General features: G+C 38.2%; 2 protein-coding genes and 3 pseudogenes across 2 annotated transcripts; 2 read left to right on the forward strand and 3 right to left on the reverse strand.

Moving 5' to 3' along the window:
• The first annotated feature begins 2523 nt into the window (after positions 1-2523).
• On the forward strand, positions 2524-2952 carry LOC17876427. The gene has a single exon (XM_006279706.1). It carries the CDS (start codon positions 2524-2526, stop codon positions 2950-2952), a length of 429 nt encoding a protein of 142 aa, XP_006279768.1.
• Positions 2953-3229: 277 nt separating this feature from the next.
• Positions 3230-7803, reverse strand: LOC111828972 (annotated as a pseudogene).
• A 2201-nt stretch (positions 7804-10004) lies between these two features.
• On the reverse strand, positions 10005-13603 carry LOC111828973 (annotated as a pseudogene).
• Positions 13604-14399: 796 nt separating this feature from the next.
• LOC17874681 (coatomer subunit delta) lies at positions 14400-18232 on the forward strand. The gene is made up of 9 exons (XM_006282116.2): positions 14400-15618; positions 15697-15788; positions 15984-16173; positions 16278-16760; positions 16842-17096; positions 17197-17398; positions 17474-17630; positions 17722-17887; positions 17964-18232. The coding sequence occupies exons 4-9, from the start codon at positions 16584-16586 to the stop codon at positions 18048-18050; spliced, it is 1044 nt and encodes a 347-aa protein (XP_006282178.2). The 5' UTR covers positions 14400-15618; positions 15697-15788; positions 15984-16173; positions 16278-16583; the 3' UTR covers positions 18051-18232.
• Positions 18233-18313: 81 nt separating this feature from the next.
• LOC17875518 lies at positions 18314-22708 on the reverse strand (annotated as a pseudogene).

The raw sequence follows: 22708 nt of genomic DNA on the forward strand, positions 1-22708 counted from the left end.
CCCTTAATCCTTTTGTAAACGATAACTATAAGCGCTAATAAAGAGAGCATACACATTGTAAACTCATGTGCATACAAATATCATGGTTCTGTAAATCATTAGCATATATTGGTTAATCTTATGTAATCTACAACTAAGGTTGTAAAAGTTGGTTAAATAATAATTACAAGTTTGTTAAATAATAATGAACATGAAAAACTCATTGTCTTAAGTTTGATCAACTCAAATTAAAAACAATAGGAAGCATGACAATACATATAACAACAACATCTTCATCAACCAAGTACTTTGCTGCTTCCAATCATGACCATACACACAAACAATATGAAAATCGTCATCTTCTTATTCCATGATTTGGATTTACACAAAGCATCTTCAACCTTCTCGAAGACCTCTTCCTCAATCTTCATTTGCATCTTCTTAAACTCCAACCTTTCTGTACTAAGCTCTTATGATGTTGTTCAAGTCCAATATTCTTTGTAGCCAATGTGTCAATCTCATTAAGGAAGGTTTCATCTACCCGTTTAAGCGTATGATCATCGTTCCAAAGCTGTCAAAAAAAATCTTGATTATTATATTAAAAATCAAGAAACTGGAGGATAAAAGCAAAAAAATTACCTTCAAATTCGCAGCATAAGCACAACGATAGAATCTACGATAAGGATTAGGATCATAGGTGGAAATTAGTGATATGACTACTTCCCCGCACCAACATCTCGTTGGCACACCAAACACTCTTCTTCTTGTACGGGAACTTGATACTTCGCTCGATCTTGTTAAATTGCTCATACTGTAATTCGAATTAGGGAATGCTAACACCAAAATTTGATAAAATGATTCTTCGTCGAATGAGAGCAACACTATTCACAAAATACTCCTCAACTTTAATATATTCTCATGTTATACCTAGACAAAATTATATAATGGAATTTTATCGTAACATACATTTATATTATAAAATTCTTAGTTACTAAACTAATTAATATATTAAAATATAGACAAATCAAAGACAAAGAAGCTCATTTCTCAATTCGGAACGCATTAGTGGATAATTTGTGGGAAAAATATAGTTTTTAATAATGTCATAATTTTAATAGATATTTGTTTAAAATTAACTTAAGTGGGTTAAATTTAAAATTCTTAGAGGAATTAAGAAGAAGGTAAAAGAAAATATTGAATAAAAGATATTTGAATAAATTTATTTAGAACAAGAAATAGAGCTAACCATTGGAGATGGTCACATGCAGTCAAATGAGCGCTCTTGAATAAAAATCACGTGCTATAATGTGACAACTCGACGGTAAGGGCATCATTAATGGTGAGATCTTAGGATAAGATTTTGCAAAGAAATAATCTTATATGATAAGTGATAGTTTAATAAGATCCCACTATTAATGATTGTCTAAACATATTCAAGTAAAAGTATGATGTGGTGTCTAAACGGGTAGCTCCTTTTGCTGCGACGATTTGTCCTATCGTAATGAAAATTTTAAATTTCAATAAAATTATAAAATTTCATTAGAAACAAGCTTTGAATATAAAATACGTGCTATGATGTGACAACTTGACGGTAAACTTAGTTTGGTAGTATGATGTGTTATCTAACGGGTAGCTCCTTTTCATGTGACGATTTGTCTCATCATAATGAAAGTTAAAATTCAATAATTATAAAATCAAATAATAAACGAGGTCTGCGCAACTAGATAAATGGTTTTAACGGATGTCTGCGGCAATTGAAAATTGGTTTGATGGTTATATCACACATGTGCAGGCGGATGTCTGCGGCAATTCAAAATTGGTTTAATGGTAATATCACACATGTGCAGACGTGAATTAATTATCGCAGATGTATGCGCTAATGATAATAAAATACTTGTGTGGCCACATACTTGCGTGGCCGCAACTGTTCTGTCATCTCAACTTTCATGTGTCTTGTATTTATTTCCAGTATGATACATACACATGTCCTCAATGCATAGCACCAAAGAAGAGGTTTTCAAAATATGACGTGAACACAAGAAAGGTCATAGGAGAAGGATTGCCTCCGATTGGTGTCAGTGTTGGCTTATTGGTCGGTCTTGGAGCTGTTGGAGCTTTGCTTGTCTATGGTCTTCAATGATTTTTTTTTGAAATTTTGCAATGTCAATCAAACAAGTCCCTCGTCCTCTTAATTGAGCTTTGTAAACCAAGAAAGAATGTTGATGACATCTACTTGGGAAATCAATCATCAATCATTGTAGCGTTTTCAGTTCCTCTTCTTCTTAAAAAAAACCTCACTTGATTTTAATTACATCAAAACTAATCAAATCATAAATTTATAAAATAAAATAAAAAATAAAAAAGGAAAAACAAAAACAAAAATTATTTTTGTTTTTATTTATTTTGTATATAGATAACTTTCTAACGATTCTCATAATGTTTATAAAACCATTAAAATTTATATATATATTTTCCTAAATATACAACGATCTTTGAAATTCCACCAATAACCCCAAAAATCATCAGAAAGAGTTTTACAAAACCATGACCGACGTAAACAACTTGAGAGAATACAAAAAAACTTTCCGAAGTTATGATCACTATGTAAACGGAAAAATCTCATGGAAGGCATTTGGTTATTCAGGTTTACGCAAACGTTCTACTCGTATTACCAAGTCTGAAATTGACAAGATATTTGTAGAGCTTGGAACTCGTGGTGGAGATAGAGTGTTCAGAGCTTACATGTTTTCGGGTAACCATCCAATCCGTCCATCTATCTTAGTTACACATAAACCTAAAGATGTAGTTAACGTGAAGCTCTTGCAAAAGGAGGTTGTTGTAAATGTTCCGAACGAAAAGAAAATCCATGAGAATCAACCTCAAATTCCAAAGCAGCCTCTTGAAAACATAAAGATCAATGAAGATTCGGTTGTGATAGAATATGCCGATGACAAAGAGTTTGAGTTGTGTTAGTTTTTTGGTTATTGGATTTGTTGGTTTTTGATGTTTGATTCCATTTTATTTAGGACTTTTGTATTTTAATTTTGTTAATTACTTTTGATCATGGAGCTTTGTTGTTCATCTTTTTTGTTATTATTCACTTTGCGGGAAAAAGACAAACCATTACAATCTTTTTTTTTTTGTATGAATGTTAAAATATATTCACCAAAAAAAGACTGTGTTACAAAAAACATCAATGGCCTGAACATTTTTAGCACTAAATCAATAGAAACAATTTAGAAAAAAATTATTAATTATGGGTTTGAAACCAATAACGTATAGCACCTTCATACTCTGCAGCTCTTGGCAACGTGACTAGACGGTTACGAATACTCTTGTCGATGAAACCGATCAGGGTTTGGTGAGGCATTGGTGCGTCTCCGTGACGTCTACCATTGCGTTCCCGCCAAAGATAATAAATTGTGGTTTGAAACACATACCGCAACACGAACAGGTGGAGACGTGGTGTAGAAGCGTCTGTGAGCAATGGGATGATGGTACCCCAGCTGGTGGTGTATCTATTTCCTAGTAGACCTCTCGATAGAGCTGACCAAACTTGAGAGGAGTAGGAGCAGGCAAAGAGTAGATGGTCCCTCGACTCTTGAGCACGACAGAACACACACTCCCCACCAGCTCCGACATTCCAATTGACTAGTCTATCCCCCGTTGCAAGCCTGTTGTGAATAGCAAGCCAAGTAATAAAAGTATACTTTGGAGTAGAGTTAGCGAACCACACCCCCTTATGCCAATGACATGTTGGGTGGACTTGACGAATGAGAGACCATGTATCATGCGAAGTAAATTTACCCTTGAAGGAGCCATTCCCCTGTTTCCAAAGTGGCCGATCATGCCCAGTTTTACCTTGTTGTTGAATAGAGTCCAGTTCAACCTCAATCTGGTTAAGTAGAGGAACCCGATGTCGACGTCTTCTACGAGAGTTGACGGCTTCCGCTACTGAGCTGAATTTAGAGATTCCCAAATCAATGCTTCCTCGAGCTCCTAGTTTATCAAACAGATTACCAAGAGGGCTCCAAACGTCAAACCAAAAAGAAGTGCCCAGACCCGTTGTCATCTCCTTTCGATGCAAAGGTTTTGCCTTCTCTCTATACTTATAAAATTTTCCTCCACATCCATGACCCCAAATTACTTCTCTCGTTAATAGACCAAATGGAACCATTTTTGATGAGATTTTTTCGAACCCAAGAGACCCACAGTGAACTATCAGCTGATACTAAGCGCCAAATAAGCTTTAAAATGGACACCGTATTAGTGTCCTTAAGACGCCTAATCCCCAAACCGCCTTCCTGCAATGGCTTACAAACATCTATCCAAGCTATCTTCGCCTTTTGTGTATTCAGTTCAGGTCCGGACCACAGAAAAGCAGAGAATAAACTATCAATTTCCTTGAAAAACTTACTTGGGAGACAAAAACCCGATAGCCAAAAATTAGTGATACTTGTGAGCACTGATTTAATCAATTGTAATCTTCCTGCGAAAGACAGAAAACGACTAGTCCAAGAAGTGATACACAAGCGAATTTTCTCAAGTGATGGAAGATAGTCAGCTATTGTCATGCTTCGAGTAAGTAGAGGAAGCCCTAAATTACGAACAGGAAGCGAACCAGCCTCAAATGGAAATTGTCGAAGCATGCTTCCTCGATGTTGTTGTGATAAACCAGCCATGAAGATTGTTGATTTTTCAAGACTGATTTTTAAACCAGAGCCTACTGCAAACTTATCAAAAACCGACAAAATACCTGCAATTGAGCGAGAGTTCCCATCTGAAAAAATGAGAACATCATCAACGAAACAGAGATGAGTAAGACTCATTGTTTTACGTGGGTGATAACCGATAAGTCGTTCCCGAGCAGCCTTGTCAAGCATTAAAGACAGGACATTCATACAAATGACAAAAAGGTAAGGAGATAGTGAGCACCTTTGTCTCAGACCCCTTGTACTCTGGAAAAACCCCGCCAACTCCCCATTAACCTGAACCGAGAATGAGGCTGACCCAATGCATAACTCGATCCAATGTATGAAAGCATTCGGGATATTGATTGCCTTCAAAATATTTAGCAAAAAAGGCCATTGCACAGAATCAAAATCTTTGGATATGTCAATCTTCATAGTACAACGACTGCTTATTGACTCTTTATGATAGTCCTTGACTAACTCGGAAGCAAGAAGCCCACCCTAGATGTCTCGGCGTCCGACGACCAAGGGTACCAGTTCGGCCTCATTTCCGGCCGAACGACCACGATTTGTCTTGTTTACTTAGCTTTGGCTTGCAGCATTGCTTGGTAAACCCATGTTGGCAGCGGAATGGTTTTACCTTGACCCATCTCTTGTGCCTTAGCCATACAACCAACCAACCCCATTGGCTTAGTACACAACAGAGACGGGGACTTATAGCCCACCGATTCACGGTGATAATCCATCATTCCCTCCTTCGACTTATCGGACTTGGTATGGAATGATTACATTGATCAATTCAATCCCCAAATCGAACCATCAATCATCTAGTGACCCAATCATCTGTCATTCTTTCCTTAAGGTCGAACCATCGACCATCTGCCCACCAGTCCAATCTATGATCAGACCGTCTATCATTTCCTCACATCATCGATAGAGAGGTAGCGTGCGTATCAGTTCGGTCGAGTCTCTTGTACTCGCCGAGCCGGAAACCCTTTTCTACTTAGGTGTTGATGGAGAAATGATCCCCCCAAATGTGTGGGCGTCCATCCTTTATATAGGACGCCAATGGGTGTTCCATGAAAGGACACGCCCATTCCTTGCACCTTTTTGGAAAGTTGCATCCGTTCAGAGAGTTGGACCCCTTTCGATCACAACCCCACATGCTACCGAGCTACCTCAGTCAACCAGCTCGAGTGTCAGCTGCCCAGTCCATCCAGCTGGGTCAGTACTCAATAAGTTCACCGAGCTCGGTTGAGCTGTCGGCCAGCTCACGCAGCTGAACTAGCTAGTCCTCCAGCTAGTGTAACTCACCTCAGCTGACTTAGCTAGCTTATCGTGCTTCCTAGCTTGTTTAACTTGTCTTCTAGCTGTTTGAGCTAATAGTTTTGCTACTTAAGCTCATCAGGCTATCATTTTCCTTAAAAAAAATTGCCCCCCTTTCATAATTTGGGACGCGGGCGTTACAAAGCCTCCTTGAAAAAATCAGATGTGTAACCATCCGGACCAGGATCTTTACTCCCCGGCATCTTGAAAAGAACTTGACGGATCTCCTCTGCAGACACTTCTCGCAACAGCCCGTCTTGAACTGTGCTAGAACAGCGAAACTCCATCAGCTGCTCGATTTGTGCAACTGTAAATGCATCAAAATCAGCAGGTTTGTGTGTAAGAAACTCTTCAAAAAACCAGACTGCCTCAGTTTTAATATCATCTTGAGTTTTAACCACAGAGCCATCAGGACGCTTTATCTCTCGGATTGCATTGTGAGCCTGCCTTGATTTAATAGCATTGTAAAAATACTTGTTATTTTAATCCCTAACGTGAAGCCAATGTAACTTTGATCTCTGCTTGAGGAACCCCTCCTCGATTGCAGAGACATGATCCCATCGTTGAAATGCTATAGCTTCCTCATCCATTGATGCTACTGTGGGATTTCCAAGATTATTTTGTTGTCGCTCACATAAATTCTTATGAGCTTCCTCCACCCATTCAGATAACTTACTTAGCTTCCTACGGCTCAAAGTACAAAGAATCGGTTTAAGGGCTTTAAGCTTTTTTGCAAAGAGATACATAGCCGATGTAGAATGATACAAAGCACTTGTATTGTCCCAAAAAGCCTGAACCGTCGGCAGGAAATCTGGTAGAGATGCGATGACATTTGAAAATTTGAATGGCCCTCTCGGTTTACTAACTGCAGTATCAACTGTGAAGCGGCACCTTAGATGATCTAAACAACCTCCTGACTCGAAAACACTATAACTATCTGCAAAAGCTTTATTCCACTCCTCATTAACCAACACCCGGTCCAGTTTCTTGCATATTAAACCCTCTTCTCGCTTATTACACCAAGTAAACAAAGGACCACGATAACTCATGTCCTCTAATGTACAGTAACGGACCAGCTCTTGAAAGTCTCTCATCCCTCCTAAGACTGGTGATGACTCATGATTCGAGTGCTCCGATCCATCAAGAGTCTCATTAAAATCACCTACAATTAACCAAGGCTTGTTACGGACCAATGGTGAGTCATAGTGATTTTTAATATCCTCCCACAACTCCTTTCTTTCTTCTGCTAGACTAGCTGCATACACAAAAGAAATTAAAAACTCCTCCACAACCCCAGGTTATAGAATTGAACAAGTGATAATTTGTCCACTCTTAAAAACTGGGGTTACTCGCACATCTTCCTTCCAAACAACCCAAATCCTTCCTAGACGATTAAATTCATAATTATTCATAAATGACCAGCCTCGAAACACCAAAGAAATGATCCGCGTGGCCTTGGCTTCCTGGACACGTGTTTCAAGTAAGCACACAAACTGCAGGGACTCTGCTCTAATCCACTCCCTAACCACATAATGTTTTTTATCCTTGTTGAAACCACGTATATTCCAGGAAAACCCCGACATTATTGTTTTTTGTTTGTTGTCCTTTTACTCGAGTTGCTAGGAGGAACCTCCTTAGCTTGTTGAGAAAAGGACGCTGTAGCAGCCCTACGCGCAGCCTTAGTTTGTCGAGGCAGTGGAACCCGAAGTGCGGAAGATTTCTCCAAGAGAGTAGACTTCTTGGTAACATCAGTGTCATTATCAGCATCCTCTTCAATTTGTTCCAGATCATGACTAGAGGACCGCATGGTCTCATTATCAGCTGATACTTCTGGCTCTGTGTGTGTAAGTTCTGCATCATCTTCCAAAACAGAAAATCGAGAGGCCTGTATTTTGTCTTGCACTGTTGCACGGGGACTTCTGCCTTTCTCATTACTCTTATAGCCCTTCCCAGGAGATACCAAAGACCAACCTTCCTAATCTGCTGGGACCGGATGCGAATTATCACCAATGATCTCCTGACCATCACCGTGAGAAGAAGCTACTGACTGATCTTCATTAAAAGCTCCGTTGAGTGTTTGTTGATCATTAACATTTTCATGAGCTATCTCACCTTCCTCAAGAACTACTTCTGTGACCTTCTTTGGGGAACCTTTTTTGGTTAGGCAGACATCATCAGCATGTCCCCACTTATTACAGCAAGAACAACGCGGAGGCAACCACGGATAAAAAAACTCCACTGTTACATCCTCCTCCTTATTCAATTTGAAACGAAACGTATTTGGCAAGGTTTTGGTTAGATTTACTTCCACAAAAACCTTAGCCTCCTCAAAGTTACTACATAGCTCAGTTTCCGGATGAAGTCGAATGGGAATACCTATCGGACTTGTCAGAAAACCAAGACCTTCCCATGAATACATCGAATTAGGAATATTTTTCAGAGTGACCCATAAAGGCATCGAGGTGACCTCTGGTTGAGCATCTTCAGGAATAGGGGACCACTTTGCTAAAATCATAGGCAAGCCCGCTATGTTCCACATGCCCCATCGTAAAACTCTTAGCCTTGTTGCTGCATCACGGATTCAAAACTTAACTGAGGTAGCAGAATTCTCAAAGACATCTATTCTGACCGATTTGTCACCGAGTGGCCAGATCTTGTTAACAATAACATGTATTTTAGCGACATGAGGAGCAGCTGAGGGAAAACGACCCACCAAAAAATCCTCCCACAATGGAACTAAGTCCTGAAGCACTGCCTCTGGAACTGCAATTGTTGGAACACCATCTATCACACTTACTTCGAAATCGTGTCTCTTAAGCGTTGGGCGCTTATTTACCACTGATGCATATGACTGTTGCTTATTCTGTGTAAGAGAAGTATCTCTCGGTGGGGAGACGGAGGAAGCCGGCTCCGTCATGAAAGCACACCGATGGTGGCCGTCACGACGCCCTAACGTGAAAGAAACTCTTGAAAAACCTAGTATCGCCTTTCCTGTCGCCCTTTCCTTTTTTTCGTAATAGTTTTTTCAAAAGGAGATGAATATTACTTACCAAGGAGAATTCAAAAAAGGAGGTAAAGACGTAAAGTGAACGAGCCAGGGATCCCCCCTCACTGCCAATTGCAACTATTTGATCAATAATGTTTATTTATCATAAAAATTATCAACACAACCGGAAAAATCTCTAGTTAGGAAAATATTTTCGTTAATAAAAAATCAAGTTGAAACTTTTCCCCCGCGCTGTAGTGCGGGTCCGATTCTAGGTTCATACTGAAAGAACACATTAAGTCGAGGTCATTTGGAAAATTAAATCATAGTTCATTTTTTTATAATATAGAACATTAAAATCATGCCAATACTATATCTCTACTAAACAACCAAATATTTGTAAGAAAAAGTTAATGATTATCACATTAACTTTCCAAATTAGAGATACCAAATATCTGTGGGTCGAGTCCAACTCACTGTGTTATATATGATTAGGATGGGTACACATTAAACCAATACATAAACGGGTCTCATGCGTAGGTTTCCCATCAATGGGTTAAAAAATTTAATTTTTGTTTGTCTATTATGAATAGGTTACCTTACCGGTAAAGGTCAAAATATTTTTGACCCATCACAAGACGACTCTAATGAGACAAGTAAACCCGGTTTAGCAGCTCTATTACAAATGCAACGATCAAATAACTATATATACAACTTATAACTATTTTAATTACCAAAAACTATAAATTAGAAATGTAATTTTTAAATGTAAAAAAAACCATATTAATCAGAGTTTATTAAACATAAAATAAAAGATTTTTTATTTTTTGAATGAATGTAAAATTAGATTCAACCAAAAAAGAGACCTTGTTCTTAAAATATATGCAACTTTAGATTGAAATAATTGCTTATAAATCTAGCATTTAGAGAAAACAGAAAGCTTAGTATCTCGAAGCCAACCAAGAGCTGAAGACGTCTCCTTTGAGTGAGCTGCAGCGGTTGCGTATATGTCGATCAATGAGTTAAATGAGCTGGTCCGTAGGCTGAGGATTTTCTTCGTGTCGTCTGCTGTTTCTTTCCAGCCAGAGCGAGTGAATTGTGGTCTGCAAAAGCATACCTTATAACATAGCGAACATTTGGAGTAAGTTGGGTCCCTGAGATGAGAGAGACGACATCCCAGAAAAGTGGAGTGTACTGAGCTTGCAATAGGCGAGATGTGAGATCGTGCCATACTTGTGATGAGTAGGGACATGAGAAGAATAAGTGCTCACGGGTTTCCCACGGGTCATTGTAGAGAGCACAACCGGCTGATATCCCTGAGTTCCAAGCGCCCATTCGATCCCCTATTGTAAGGCGGTTTAGAGTCGCCAGCCAAGAGATAAATGAGTACTTGGGGGTGGAGTTTGAAAACCAAATTCCTTTAGCCCATTGAATTGTTAAACCATTGTTGCGAATCTGAAGCCAAGTATCTTTTGTCGAGAAATGTGGCATGAACTTGTCACATGTACTACGCCATAGAGCCACGTCGGGAACCGCACGTAACCCATGACGGAACTTGTCCAACTCATCTTCAATCTGATTTAAAAGCCCAACACGGTGATGTCGACGACGCTGTCAAAGAGCATCAACAATAGTTGCAGAACAGGTGATTCCAAAGTCTATAAATCCCCTATCCCCTAGCGAGTCATGTAAAATGCCAAGGGAGCACCAATTATCAAACCAGAAAGAGGTAGTAAGTCCGCTGCGCACGTCCATACGACAAAACTCCTTGGCTTGATATCGATATTTAAGCAGTTTCCTCCACATCTAAGAACCCAAAGTTGTAGTATTTGGAACCGACCAAAAAGATTCATTCCGAAGTAACTCACGTTTGACCCAATCAACCCAAAGAGAATTTGCTGAGACAAGACGCCAAATGAGTTTGAAACAACTTACTTTGTTTGCCTCGACAAGAGACTTCAGGCCTAAACCACCCTCGTTTTTGGGTCGACACACATCTCGCCAAGCCACCTTTGCCTTTTCAGAGCTTAACTCAGGCCCAGACCAAAGGAAAGCTGAGCATATAGCTTCTATTTCTTTGATACAAGCACTCGGTAAACGTAATGCAGAGATCCAGAAGTTAGTCAAGCTGAAAATCACTTAGTTTAGGAGTTGCAGCCTACCAGCATAAGAGAGGAAGCGGTTTTTCCAAGAACTGATGAGCAAAGCATAAGTGAGTTAGCTTCAGATTCTTACACTTTGGATGGTAGCCAAATTGGTTATCCACAACCGCTTTATCTAGCATTTGTGACAAAACATTCATACTCATGACAAACAAGTAAGGCGAGAAAGAACAGCCCTGACGTAACCCCCACGTGCTTCTGAAAAACCCGGATAATTTACCATTTACTTGGACTGAAAAAGAAGCAGTAGATATACAGAGGTTGATCCAATGAATGAACTTTTCAGGAAAATTCAAAGCCCTGAAGATGTTGAGAATAAATGGCCATTGTACTGTGTCGAAAGCCTTAGAGATATCAAGCTTCATCGCTCATCGAGGAGAGATGTCGTCTTTGTGGTAATCTTTTACTAGCTCAGTGGCGAGAAGTAAGTTCTCCATAAGCAATCTATCTTGAATAAAAGCCGACTGGTTTGGAGCAACAAAATCAGAGAAAATTCTCTTTAGGCGATTAGCAATAATCTTGGAGATGGCTTTGTACAAGACGTTACAGCAAGAAATTGGCCGATAGTCCTTCATTGCTCTTGCATCTACTTTCTTTGGGATCAGAGCCAAAATAGTGGTGTTGAGACCTTTTGGGAGGAAACCATAGGTGAAAAAATATTTGACTGCTAGTATGAGCTCAGGCCCGAGTATATCCCAAGTTTCCTTGAAAAACTCCGTAGTATAACCATCTGTACCGGGAGCCTTATTCATCGGCATAGAGAAGATGACTTTTTTGATTTCCGCCTCAGAGACCTCAGCAATGAGCCGGTTTTGGTCATGGTCAGAACAGCGGAAAGGGATTAGAGCTCCTAGATATTCAACCGAGGCACTTGAGAAGTCAGATTGGGACGAGGTGAGAAGATCCGAGAAGAAGCGTATAGCCTCTGCCTTGATGTCGTCTGAACGTGTGAGAGTTACCCCCGCCGGATTAAGCACCTCATGAATTGAATTAAGAGCTTGTCTCTCTTTTACACCATTGTGGAAGAACTTATTGATTCGATCACCTACCTTGATCCAATGCAGTTTAGACCTCTGTTTCAGAAACTTCTCTTCTAGGCCTGCAACTTTTTCCCATCTTTCATATGCTTGAGTTTCTGCTCTGAGGTCTGGGGAATTTGAATTCGAGAGAGTGCGCAATTGTAACAGACAAAGATCGTTAGAAGTTTACAAAAGTTTTTATTAAAGGATTTACCACGGTTATGAACGGTTTAAAGAGATTTACAAGTTCTTATAAATGTTATAAAATGATTTACAAAAGTTTTCAAAGGTTTACTAAAGTTTTAAAAGGTTTTGGATGACTTTCAAAAGTTTTACAAGGGTTTTTAAAGGATTTTTTTAAAGATTTTAAAAATATTTCCAAGGTTTTTTAAAATATTTTAAAAGGAATTTCGGAAAATTTTGGGTGAAAAATTTAGGCGGAAATTTTTTAGTTGGAAACTTTTTTGCGGGAAAATTTGGCAAGAAATTTTTCGGAAGGAATATTCCTTTATCATGAGTTATATTAAAAGAGGGTAATTTAGTCATTTTGTACATAGAAAAGGGTATTTTTGAAAATAAACACCAATAGAGGGTATTTGTACAAAAGGGTAACCTAAAAAGGTTATTTGTGCAAATCCTCCATATTTTAAAAAGATTAATATTTTAAAAATTGGAATTTTAAAATAAAATAAAAAATAATAAGTTTTGCTATGCGGTGTAACCCATGGAAGAACCTCAAGAGAGCTCAAGACATAAAAGGTTATTTGTCATTTTTAGAATCGACAATAGCAAAAGCTAACGGATATAGATGATAATCCCCATCTTGAGCTGTAGCTACAAGCAAAGTTCCCTTGAATTTTGCCTTCGGGAAGGTACTATCAACAACAATCACTCTACGCATCAAAGCAAAACCTCTGAGTGACTGGCCATACGCTACAAACACGTACTTGAATTTATTACTCAAAAGATCAACGTCAAGATACAAAACAGATCCGGGATTTTTTTTCCTTGGTCATAAACAGCCACTTTGCAATGTTCTGATAACTGTCTTCATGAGTACCTCTAACCAAAAGTTCAGCTGACTCTTTTACTCTCCAAGCGTTTTTGTAGTTTATGTGAACACCGTAAGGCATTCTAACATTTTCTAAAATCTGTTTTGGCTTCAGTCCAGCCTTCTTCTCACCGTAATGACTACAAAGGAAAGAACCCAACAACTTTGCAGTAGCTTGACGGTGATTTGCATGCCTACATGTTGTATCATAGTTATGTTCATGAATGTAGTGCTTCACCACAAAAAAAAAATCAGAAGATTTCACCTTCGCTGCACGAAGTCTCCAGCTGCAAGTATTATCTAGACACCCCAAAATGTATCTAGTTTTTGTCTGACCATAATGACATGTACTCAAAATTACACTCAATCGCCAACTTTCTCATCCTCATCACTAAAGGCTCTTTATTAATGAAATGTTTTCCCACAAACATCATACCTATAAAATGTAGTTTACATTAATTTCTATTAGAGTTTAGTTTGAAAAGATTTCATGTGTCAAAAATGTATGATGTTTTTGTTTTTTTGGTGTATAGTCACTTGAGTGTAATGAGTATAGACTAAATTGCGTTTTTTTTGAAACAATAAACGATTAATATAAACGAAGGAAAAAAGAAAACGAAGATTTACAGTTTTAAAAAAAAAAAAATAATTATCCTGGATTAAAGCTTAGTTACTCTATAACTAGGTAAAGATTTCCTAATAGCCTTCCAACTTGGATATACAAAGGAAGACATTGTATTGTGTTAGTATATGTTTAAAGAATGGGCAGTTTTTAATAAATGGACGAAGGAGAAAATAATTGGTAACTAGTGTAACACGGAAGTCGATGTTCACTTTTAAACTGCATGTGACTCACTTGTTCATAGAGAAAGAAAAAAAAAAAAAAGTTTCTTTCTCTTTCTGTACATGGAAAGGGGAGAGAATATAAATGGGTATGAAATACTAAAAAGGGAACTTTACTTTGGTTTAAAAGAAAGAGATTTTAAAATAATCGGTAAGGTAAAAAATAAAAATAAAAATAAAAAGATTTGTACGCATGAGATCCGGGAAGTTTACCTAATCTTTTAATACTAGTATTAGGAAAATAGAATATGGGTGCGTTAATTACTCCGTAACCTAATAATCCTACCTACCGCACCCATCTTCTTTATAAACGTCCAAACGTCATTATTCTTCTTCCTCCTCGGTTTTTCTTATCAAACTTATTCTTCTTTTGTTTTGTGTGATGTATATCTTCTCTAGCTCCTAAAACGTTTTCTTTTTGTTTTATCAAGTCGTGTTCCTTATTTCTGTATCTATTTCTTACGTTTGAAGTTGGCTTTCATATCAACTTACTTAGCTTCTATGGCGAATCTCAGATCCGGTGAGCCAGCGGTTGGTTGGTGTAAGCTTATATGGCCAACCCCAGATCTGGTGGTCCGATTGGTTGGCTAGGCCAAGTTTTTTTTAGATTGTTTATATAAACTCCTTTTTGCCTTTAACATTTTGTATTTTCGCTCTTAAATCTTCTTCATATTATCTAGCATACACTAACGTTAGGCTAGTCTGCTTAAATTAGGTTTCGAATTAGATCTTTTTTGTTCGATTGATTGGCTTAAATCAATGGTCAACCCCGGATCTGATGATCCAAGATTGGTTTGTTTTATGCTTTAGCCATCATATATAATCAATCATATATAATCAATAGGTTTTTTTAAACTATGTTTTTTACTAGGTTTCGAATTTGATCTTTTGGTCCGATGTTTTGGTTCTCACTTAAACTAGGTTTCGATTTTGATCTTTTGGTCCGATTGATTGGTTTAACTCCATGGTCAACCCCGGATCTGATGATCCATGATTGGTTGACTTATATGCATTAGCCATCATATATAATCAAAAGGGTTTCCAGCTAAGTTTCTGAGTCCCCTTTTTTTTTTTTTTCTGTTTTTTTTTTTTGTTTGTTAAAAACCAACAATTTAGATTGTGTATACCGTTTGCTAGGTTTGGGAATTTGATCTTTTGGTCCGATTGATTGGTTTACCCATCCACGATTGGTTAAGCCAACCGATGTAACTGTTTGCTTGTTTCTTTTTTTTTTTTTTCTTGAATTGTTTCATAACACAAATCTAAGCGTAACAATTGCGTTTAAACCTTTGCTTAATCTTCTAATTAGTTCATTTTGTCCGGATGATTGGTTTGTCAATCCCATAATCCACGATTTATTAAGCCAACTAATATAATCGAAAGGTTTTTGTTTTTGTTACTATATATAAACCCTTCAAGTTCAGGTTAACTAAACCCTGAAACCCTATTCATCGCTCTCTGCATAAGCCAATGGCCGATTCTGATTCTCCAGATTTCCCCGCTTCTGATCCTCCAAATCAAGATCCCCTCGCATCTATTGGGACTATCGATCTGAAAGATGGTAAGATCTTACTCTCTCTTTTTTGTATTTTGTTTTTGTAGATTGTGAGATCTGAAATTCTTGTATTTCCTCTTACAGTCCAGAGGAATATTTCTCCCGTGATTTTTAAAAAGCTTCAAGACATCCGGATCAAAAATTTCAATGATCTGTCGCTTCTACTAATGTTTGAGGTGAGCTTTTTCTTTGAATCCGGTTGGAAATTTCTTCGAAACCTGTTATTTTTTCTGTTGATTTAGAAATCTGTTGTTTTCTGTTGATTTAGAAAACCTAGGAACTTGATTTTGAAATCTGTTGATTTAGAATTTCTAGAATGAGCTGCTGTTGCTAGTTCCAACCGGTTGTCATCATTTGTTTCTAATTTACAGGGTCTTGGTTCCGTTGTGTTGTCTGGTTTTACTTCAAAGGAGCGCACATCATTGATGGATAAAGTCCTACTCCTTTTTAACACTTATGAAAGTAAAGCGTACACATTTGCTTCTGAGGTCATTAAAAGTGCTCCGGGTGTGCTAAATGAAAATTACCCCCATGCATACAGTTTCAGCTGCAAGGTTGTAGGTAGGTTTTTTTCTTTCTTTGAGGTCGTACGTTTCGCAAGACATGCCTTTAAGGATTCTCCACGTTTTGTTGTTTCCATCGCCGCTTACTCTCATCTTATTAAGAGTTATCAAGAGACCCATTTGAAGCGCTGCTACAAGCTGATAACTCAAATCAGAAAAGTGGAGAGAGACAGAGAATCAATCACGCCATTTCTCACTCGCATTCAGACTTACTTACCTAATGTCACTAATACACTCAATCAGATCAGTAACACCATAATAACAAAGGCTGCGTGAACTACTTGTCAGTCCACTATTGATGGTGTGGAAAGTAGGTTGGGTTCTTTACTTGCGGAGCTTCGACAATCACTTCAAGAAAGAAGTGTACCTACTGTTGTGGTGAGTTCAGATTATCAGCAACAGAAGCTTATGCTTGAAAACATTTTGAACGAGATGGCTAAAGCTAAACAAGTTGGGCAAGTTTCTGATCTACTGATAAAAAGATTTCCAGACGGTGCCATGGCGAATTCTTTCGCTTTGAAAGTTACTCAGTTACTGTCAGCTGAAGGTTCACCTGTCAGTCAACTGAATTCCAGTATTCAGAAGGTATTCATTTTTTGTAATTCTTGTTGTTTCTGTTTATGTTATGTTTATATTCCTGTCTGTTTATTTATGTTTCTTTTGCAGCTTCTTAAGAAGTCCAATTTGATGCCTCCTTCCCTTAAAACAAAAGGTGATGTCACACGTACTGGCCAATCCATAGCAGCTGCAGAAGGTGATGTTAAGCCTACTGGCCAATCCATATCAGCTCCTTTCACATTTGTTGTCACAGAAAATATCAGTGTTGCAATGACACGAAATGGTGTGGTCAAGCTCTTTGACTTAGATGGGAGTCTGTCACTTCAAATTCTTAGCCAAGATGGATCTGTCCATAAAGTCAAGGTACGGTACTCTAATTGTTCTCTCTTAACTTTTACAATATTTTTCAACACATCACTTTCGTCTTTGTATGAACTTATCTATTTTTTACTTTTCTCTTCAGATTGAAACAAGTGGAAATTGCAAAATTCTATTCAAGACTCATCCCAGCATTGACCGAAAAATCTTTAATGATGAGAACCTTCTAGTGCTGAAGAAACCTGGCCAACCATTTCACACTGGTAAGGGTGGAGATGGTGTTTGTCTTCTCAAGTGGAGAATGCAAAGAGCAGAAGGGTCAAAGGCTGTGGAGGTGCCACTAACAAGTAAGGTTTTGGGGTGTCTTGTCTTTAAATATATATGTTTGTCCCATTGATGCAAATTTTTTTGGACTGGTGCAGTCAGCTGCTGGCCTTCTGTCTCTGGAAATAAGATGCATGTCAGCCTCGAGTATGAAGCCTCAGAAATGTTTGATCTGACCAATGTTATCATCTCCGTACCACTTCCTGCTCTGAGAGAGGCACAACCAAGCGTTACACAATGCGATGGGGAGTGGAGGTTTGAAATTTAATTAGTCTTTTTCAAGGTAGTTAACTTTTACATGAAACTCATTTCTTTAATTAAGAACGGTCCATATCTATAATATCAGGTACAGCCCAGAAACATCAGTTATCGAATGGACTATATCTTGTATTAAACCATCTTCCATGGGTTTGATGGATTTGGTGATTCCAAGTATGGAAAATTCAACATCGGATATATTTTATCCCATTGAGGTAAAATTTGCGTCAACCACCTCGTATAGTGGCTTGAAGGTATGAGTCTTGGTCTATTTTTTGGTTTATATCAGAATTAAGGTAGAAATTACAAAAGAGTTGGTTTATGCTTCAGGTGACTCCTCTAAGCAGTGATGGTGGTCTGAGTTCAAGGTTTGTGCAGAGTACGCAGCTAATTGCCCAGAGTTATCAAGTTGTTTGAGACAGCTTTATCAGCCATTTTCTTGCTTACACTTTTATCAACTTGTTCTTTTTATCAGCTTGCTCTTACACTTGCTTTATCAACTCTTTTTATCATCAACTCTTGCTCAGCTTGCTTACAAGTGTAAGCAACTCTTGCTATTATGCATATTTAATATCATCAACTCTTGCTTTGACAATATACATATTTTCTGGGATTTTGCTTGCTTTTATCTTCTTTATTAAACAAATTTAAAAACAGTTTGCGAGTACACGCACACCAAATCAATCTTGCATTTGCAAATTCTTTCAGTAGGAACCATATTCGAAACAACTCCTAATAGCCTCCAATACAATTACAAATAACAATGGGGCAAAGATTAATCCACCAATGACAAAACTATATAATCCAACAAACCAATCTTTGTATTTCTAACTATATTGTTTTCTCACAACTGAACGACCAGAGATCATCACCTTGGTGGTTGTTGTGTTTGGCCATCATCCTCTTCTTCCCAGTATGTCTCCACAACCTTCAAAGCCTTCTCGTAGATTTCCTTGCTTTCGTTGCGTTGCCGGTTCGTAGCCCTTTGGCATCTTCAGTCAGTTGACAATATGAATTGATGTCTCCGGTGTTCTTCTCCACCTCTCCAGCCATCGAAATCTTTTCCAATCCATTTTGACACGCTGATCCTTACATCTGGACATTCCAGGAGATCACGTAAAAGCTTTTCTGCAACTACAACAATAGAAATTGTGACTTGTGATGATCAATAAGCATGTTAAAAGTGAAACTTGAACTTGAAGTCTGAAATACATGACCACCTTGTCCATGAGGTTGTAGTATTTCCACTAACCCTTGTTCTTCATCTTCCTCTTCAAGCCAGTATGTTTCCAGAATCTTCACAGCCTTCTCGTAGATCTCATTGTTGTCATGGTGCTACAGGTTCTCAATCTTTTTTACCCCTTCCTCATCTTCAATCATTTCACAATAAGAATTCACGTCTCCTCCTGTGTTCTTCTTCCCCATCTCTCCAGCCATCAAAATATTTTCCAGTCCATCTAGAAACAAATACACTAGGATCATTGTTATATCTGAACACACCAGGATGTCACACAAAGGCTTTATGCAACCCTGCTTCACCAAGTATCTGAATCATGACACCAATATAGAGTGTTAATTGATGATCAAATAAGCATCTTAAACTGAAAAAAGAGACAAGACAAAGGATGTACTTGATTTGATTAGGAGAACAACATATGATGGAATTTGAAATTGCCCATATAGCTTCGTTCTTTATTTCAAACTCAGCTTTTTGAGCCAGTTTGAACAAGGTTGGAATCAATTTTGCATCAATAACTGACTCATAGGAAAGAAAAGACAAACAGAAATTAGTGATAGCAACAGAAGGGTAAATTTGTATAAGTCTGCAACTACAACAATCAGAAACTGATGGAACTGATAAAGCAACAAAAACTTCTCACCTGAATTTGTTCTTCAAAGCCTGCAGTCATGTTTGAAATCGCCCAAGCTTCCCTCTTAACGCCTATTGTATGGCTTTGAAGAAGCAGGTTGGCAAGAACGGGTACAGCACCACAGTTGATCACACACTGAGGAATAAGTACAAAGATTTATTTCAGAGCTCAAGCAAAGACATCTTCCACTTCGTAGTTTCATTACAAACTTTAATCTCAACATTGTACTCAAGCAACTTATAGTAAAGTGTTCTCCAGGCTCTGCATTCTATTATTGGATAATAAACCAAGCTTTTGATATTCCTATAGTAATATATCATCGAAGATATAGGATAATAAAACAAGTTTTTGATAAAGCCTATTACTTTAAGAAACTATTAATTCACACGGTGGATAACAAAAGTGTTCTTGAAAGTTCCATAAATGGAATATGAATTACAAACCTGGGTCTGCTGTTGATTTCCAGAAACTATATTCCCAATGGTACGAAGGGAAGGAACACGTACAATTAAAGAAAAGGGTCTGCAAAAGAAAAAATGTCAGCCTTCATTATCTAAACCTGTAGTAACACCAGGTTAAATTTGTATTTTGGAGAACTACTAACTGGATTAGTTCAAGTAGTCTTGGGACAACACCAACCTCGATCACACTTTGGATATGTTCATTTGAACCATCAGACAGATTCGCAAGTTCCCAGCAAGCATATACCAAGACATTTTCATCATTCGAATGAACAAGTCGTTCAAGTGCAGGGAGAGCAGGTTTCACCTGTTAATCATATATTTCATAAGTTAAGTACTATTGCACGTACACAAACTAAGCAAACAGAGCCAGGAGATACAGAGAGAGGGAGAGAGAAGTAAGAATACGAGGTCAAAGGATGGCGAAGGCTTGCCACGAAAGAAGTTTGATAAAGTCCAAGTGGCATTTCTAAGTATCGACAGCTTAGCATTCTTATTCAGCTGATGCAACAGTGGAATCAATGCCCCAGAGTTAAGAACAAAGTCACGGCATTTAACGAATCACCAGCAACATTACCCAGTCCCCATATAGCCTGAAAATTAAGTGTAACATCAAACGTATTTCAGAATTCGAACTCAAATAGATCATAAGCATTCATATTCACAAAAGCTCTAACTATACCTGCTCACGGACATCATCATCAGGGGAAGCAAGAAGCTGAACAAAGAGTGGAACAGCGCCAAGATCAATCAACACTTTGGTATGCTCAGATGTCCCAGAAGTAATGTTTGTTAAAGCCCAAGCCGCCTCAAACTACAAAAGATCACTGATTTCAGAACCAAAGATTACACTAATCATCAAAAGATATGAGCTTTTCTGCAAACCTGAAGCTTAGGGTAATCATCCTTCTTAAGAAACTCAACAAAACGTGGCAAAACCCAAAGCTTATTAAGCTTAGCTTATTAAGCTTTATGGGTTGAAGTTGAAGTTGATCTTCGCTCAGCTTATTAAGCTTTATGGTCGCCTTCATCTCTCTGATGGAGCCTTGCCGTATACCCTGAAGAAGAACCTTTTTATGTCCTTTACAAAACTGCATCACTAACTTCTTAAAATCAAAAGTTATTGGCCCCAATGTCTCCAACCACTGAACGCCTAACACTATATCACACCCATGCAAGGGCATGACCATAAGATCAGCTTGAAATTGTGTGCCCCTAAAATCCCATTGAAACTTATCTATGGCAGCATCAACCCTCAACATTCTCCCATCTGTTACTGACACTTGAGCATTTGCAGATTTTAAAACACAATTAAACTTCTCAGCTACCTTAGGATCCATGAAGTTGTGTGTAGAATCCTTGGCAATGAGTATAGACAATACTTGCTTCCCATAAGAACCCTTCACTCTCATCGTTCTGTAATCAAAGACTCCTGAAATTGCAGTAACAGATATATGAGCTATAACTTTTGTTTCCATCAATTCAACCTTCTCCACATGTATGCCTTTCAATTCCCCACCATCATCTTCAACTTTGAATTGTGATTTTTTGTGCTTGAGATAGTATACTGGAGTGTACTTCTCATCACCAAAATGACACATTTCTTTAGCCCTTCGCTTACTCCTCTCTGCAGTGGGAAAGACTTTGTGAGGCTGCACTTTAATACCTGCCACAGTAGTAAGAAGAACTTTTTTCGGATCAGGCTTTGGTTTAGATGATAAAATCCCTTTAAACTGACTGCTACTTCCACTCATTTTAGAATCAGACATATTGCTACACTGTTCTTCGTAGAATGAGCCTTGTCATATAATCTCCCTAACATCAAACATTGGCGGATTGAACGAGGTTGAAACATTCTAACATTTACTTGAGTATCACTTCTCAGCCCTGTTAAGTAAACATCAACCAAGAAATCTTCAGATAATTTCACTTTGATGCTAATCAACTCAAATTGAGCATGATACTCTCTAATTCCTTCTCTTTCCTGCAACTGTTTCAGCTCTGCAATCACATCATCCTCCAACTTATAATATTTCCCTGGCAACAACATTTTGTAAATTCCCCAATGATACGTAATCATCCTTCTTAAGAAACTCAACAAAACGTGGCAAAACTCCAGATTGTATCACGTGATCGATAGGTGGACGTCTATCTGAACAAACAAACGAGAATACAAGAAACCATTCGAGTAAATAAATGATAAAGGTCGTACCTTTTCAAATCGATATCAAGAAAAGTTAAAGAGTTTACCCAATGATAGAACCATCCTGAACCGGGTCGTAGACTCAAGCCGCAACGAAGGATCATCCGAGAAAACCCCAGCGATCATATTCGAAACCTCCAACTACACAACCCATCACCGCCACCATAAATCGAATTAACCCCCAAATCAATTTAAAAACCTAAACTTTCACTAATCCAAAACCAGAGATCGAGTGCTTATACCAAACTCTCAAAAGGGTCATCGGAATCAGAAGTCAAATCTTTAGAACCGTCGCGGCGTCTCTTCATCAAGCTTTCCTTGCGTTTGTTCTTGCGAATCCCGACTAAAAAGTCTTCTCTTCTTCTGCGCCCTTCTTCCGCATCAACAGATACCTTGTAACGGCTTCGATGAATCTCTGTTTTCGCGCTCGGTCGCAGCGACATGTGTCTCTCTCGCTCGCTTCTCTCTCTCTCTCTCTAATTTAGTCTAAACCGAACTAAACCGTGAAGATGGTTAGTGTATTTATCGACATTGAAAAGA

This window comes from Capsella rubella, unplaced genomic scaffold (genome assembly GCF_000375325.1).
Source record: "Capsella rubella cultivar Monte Gargano unplaced genomic scaffold, Caprub1_0 scaffold_8, whole genome shotgun sequence".
NCBI classification, from domain to species: Eukaryota; Viridiplantae; Streptophyta; class Magnoliopsida; order Brassicales; family Brassicaceae; genus Capsella; species Capsella rubella.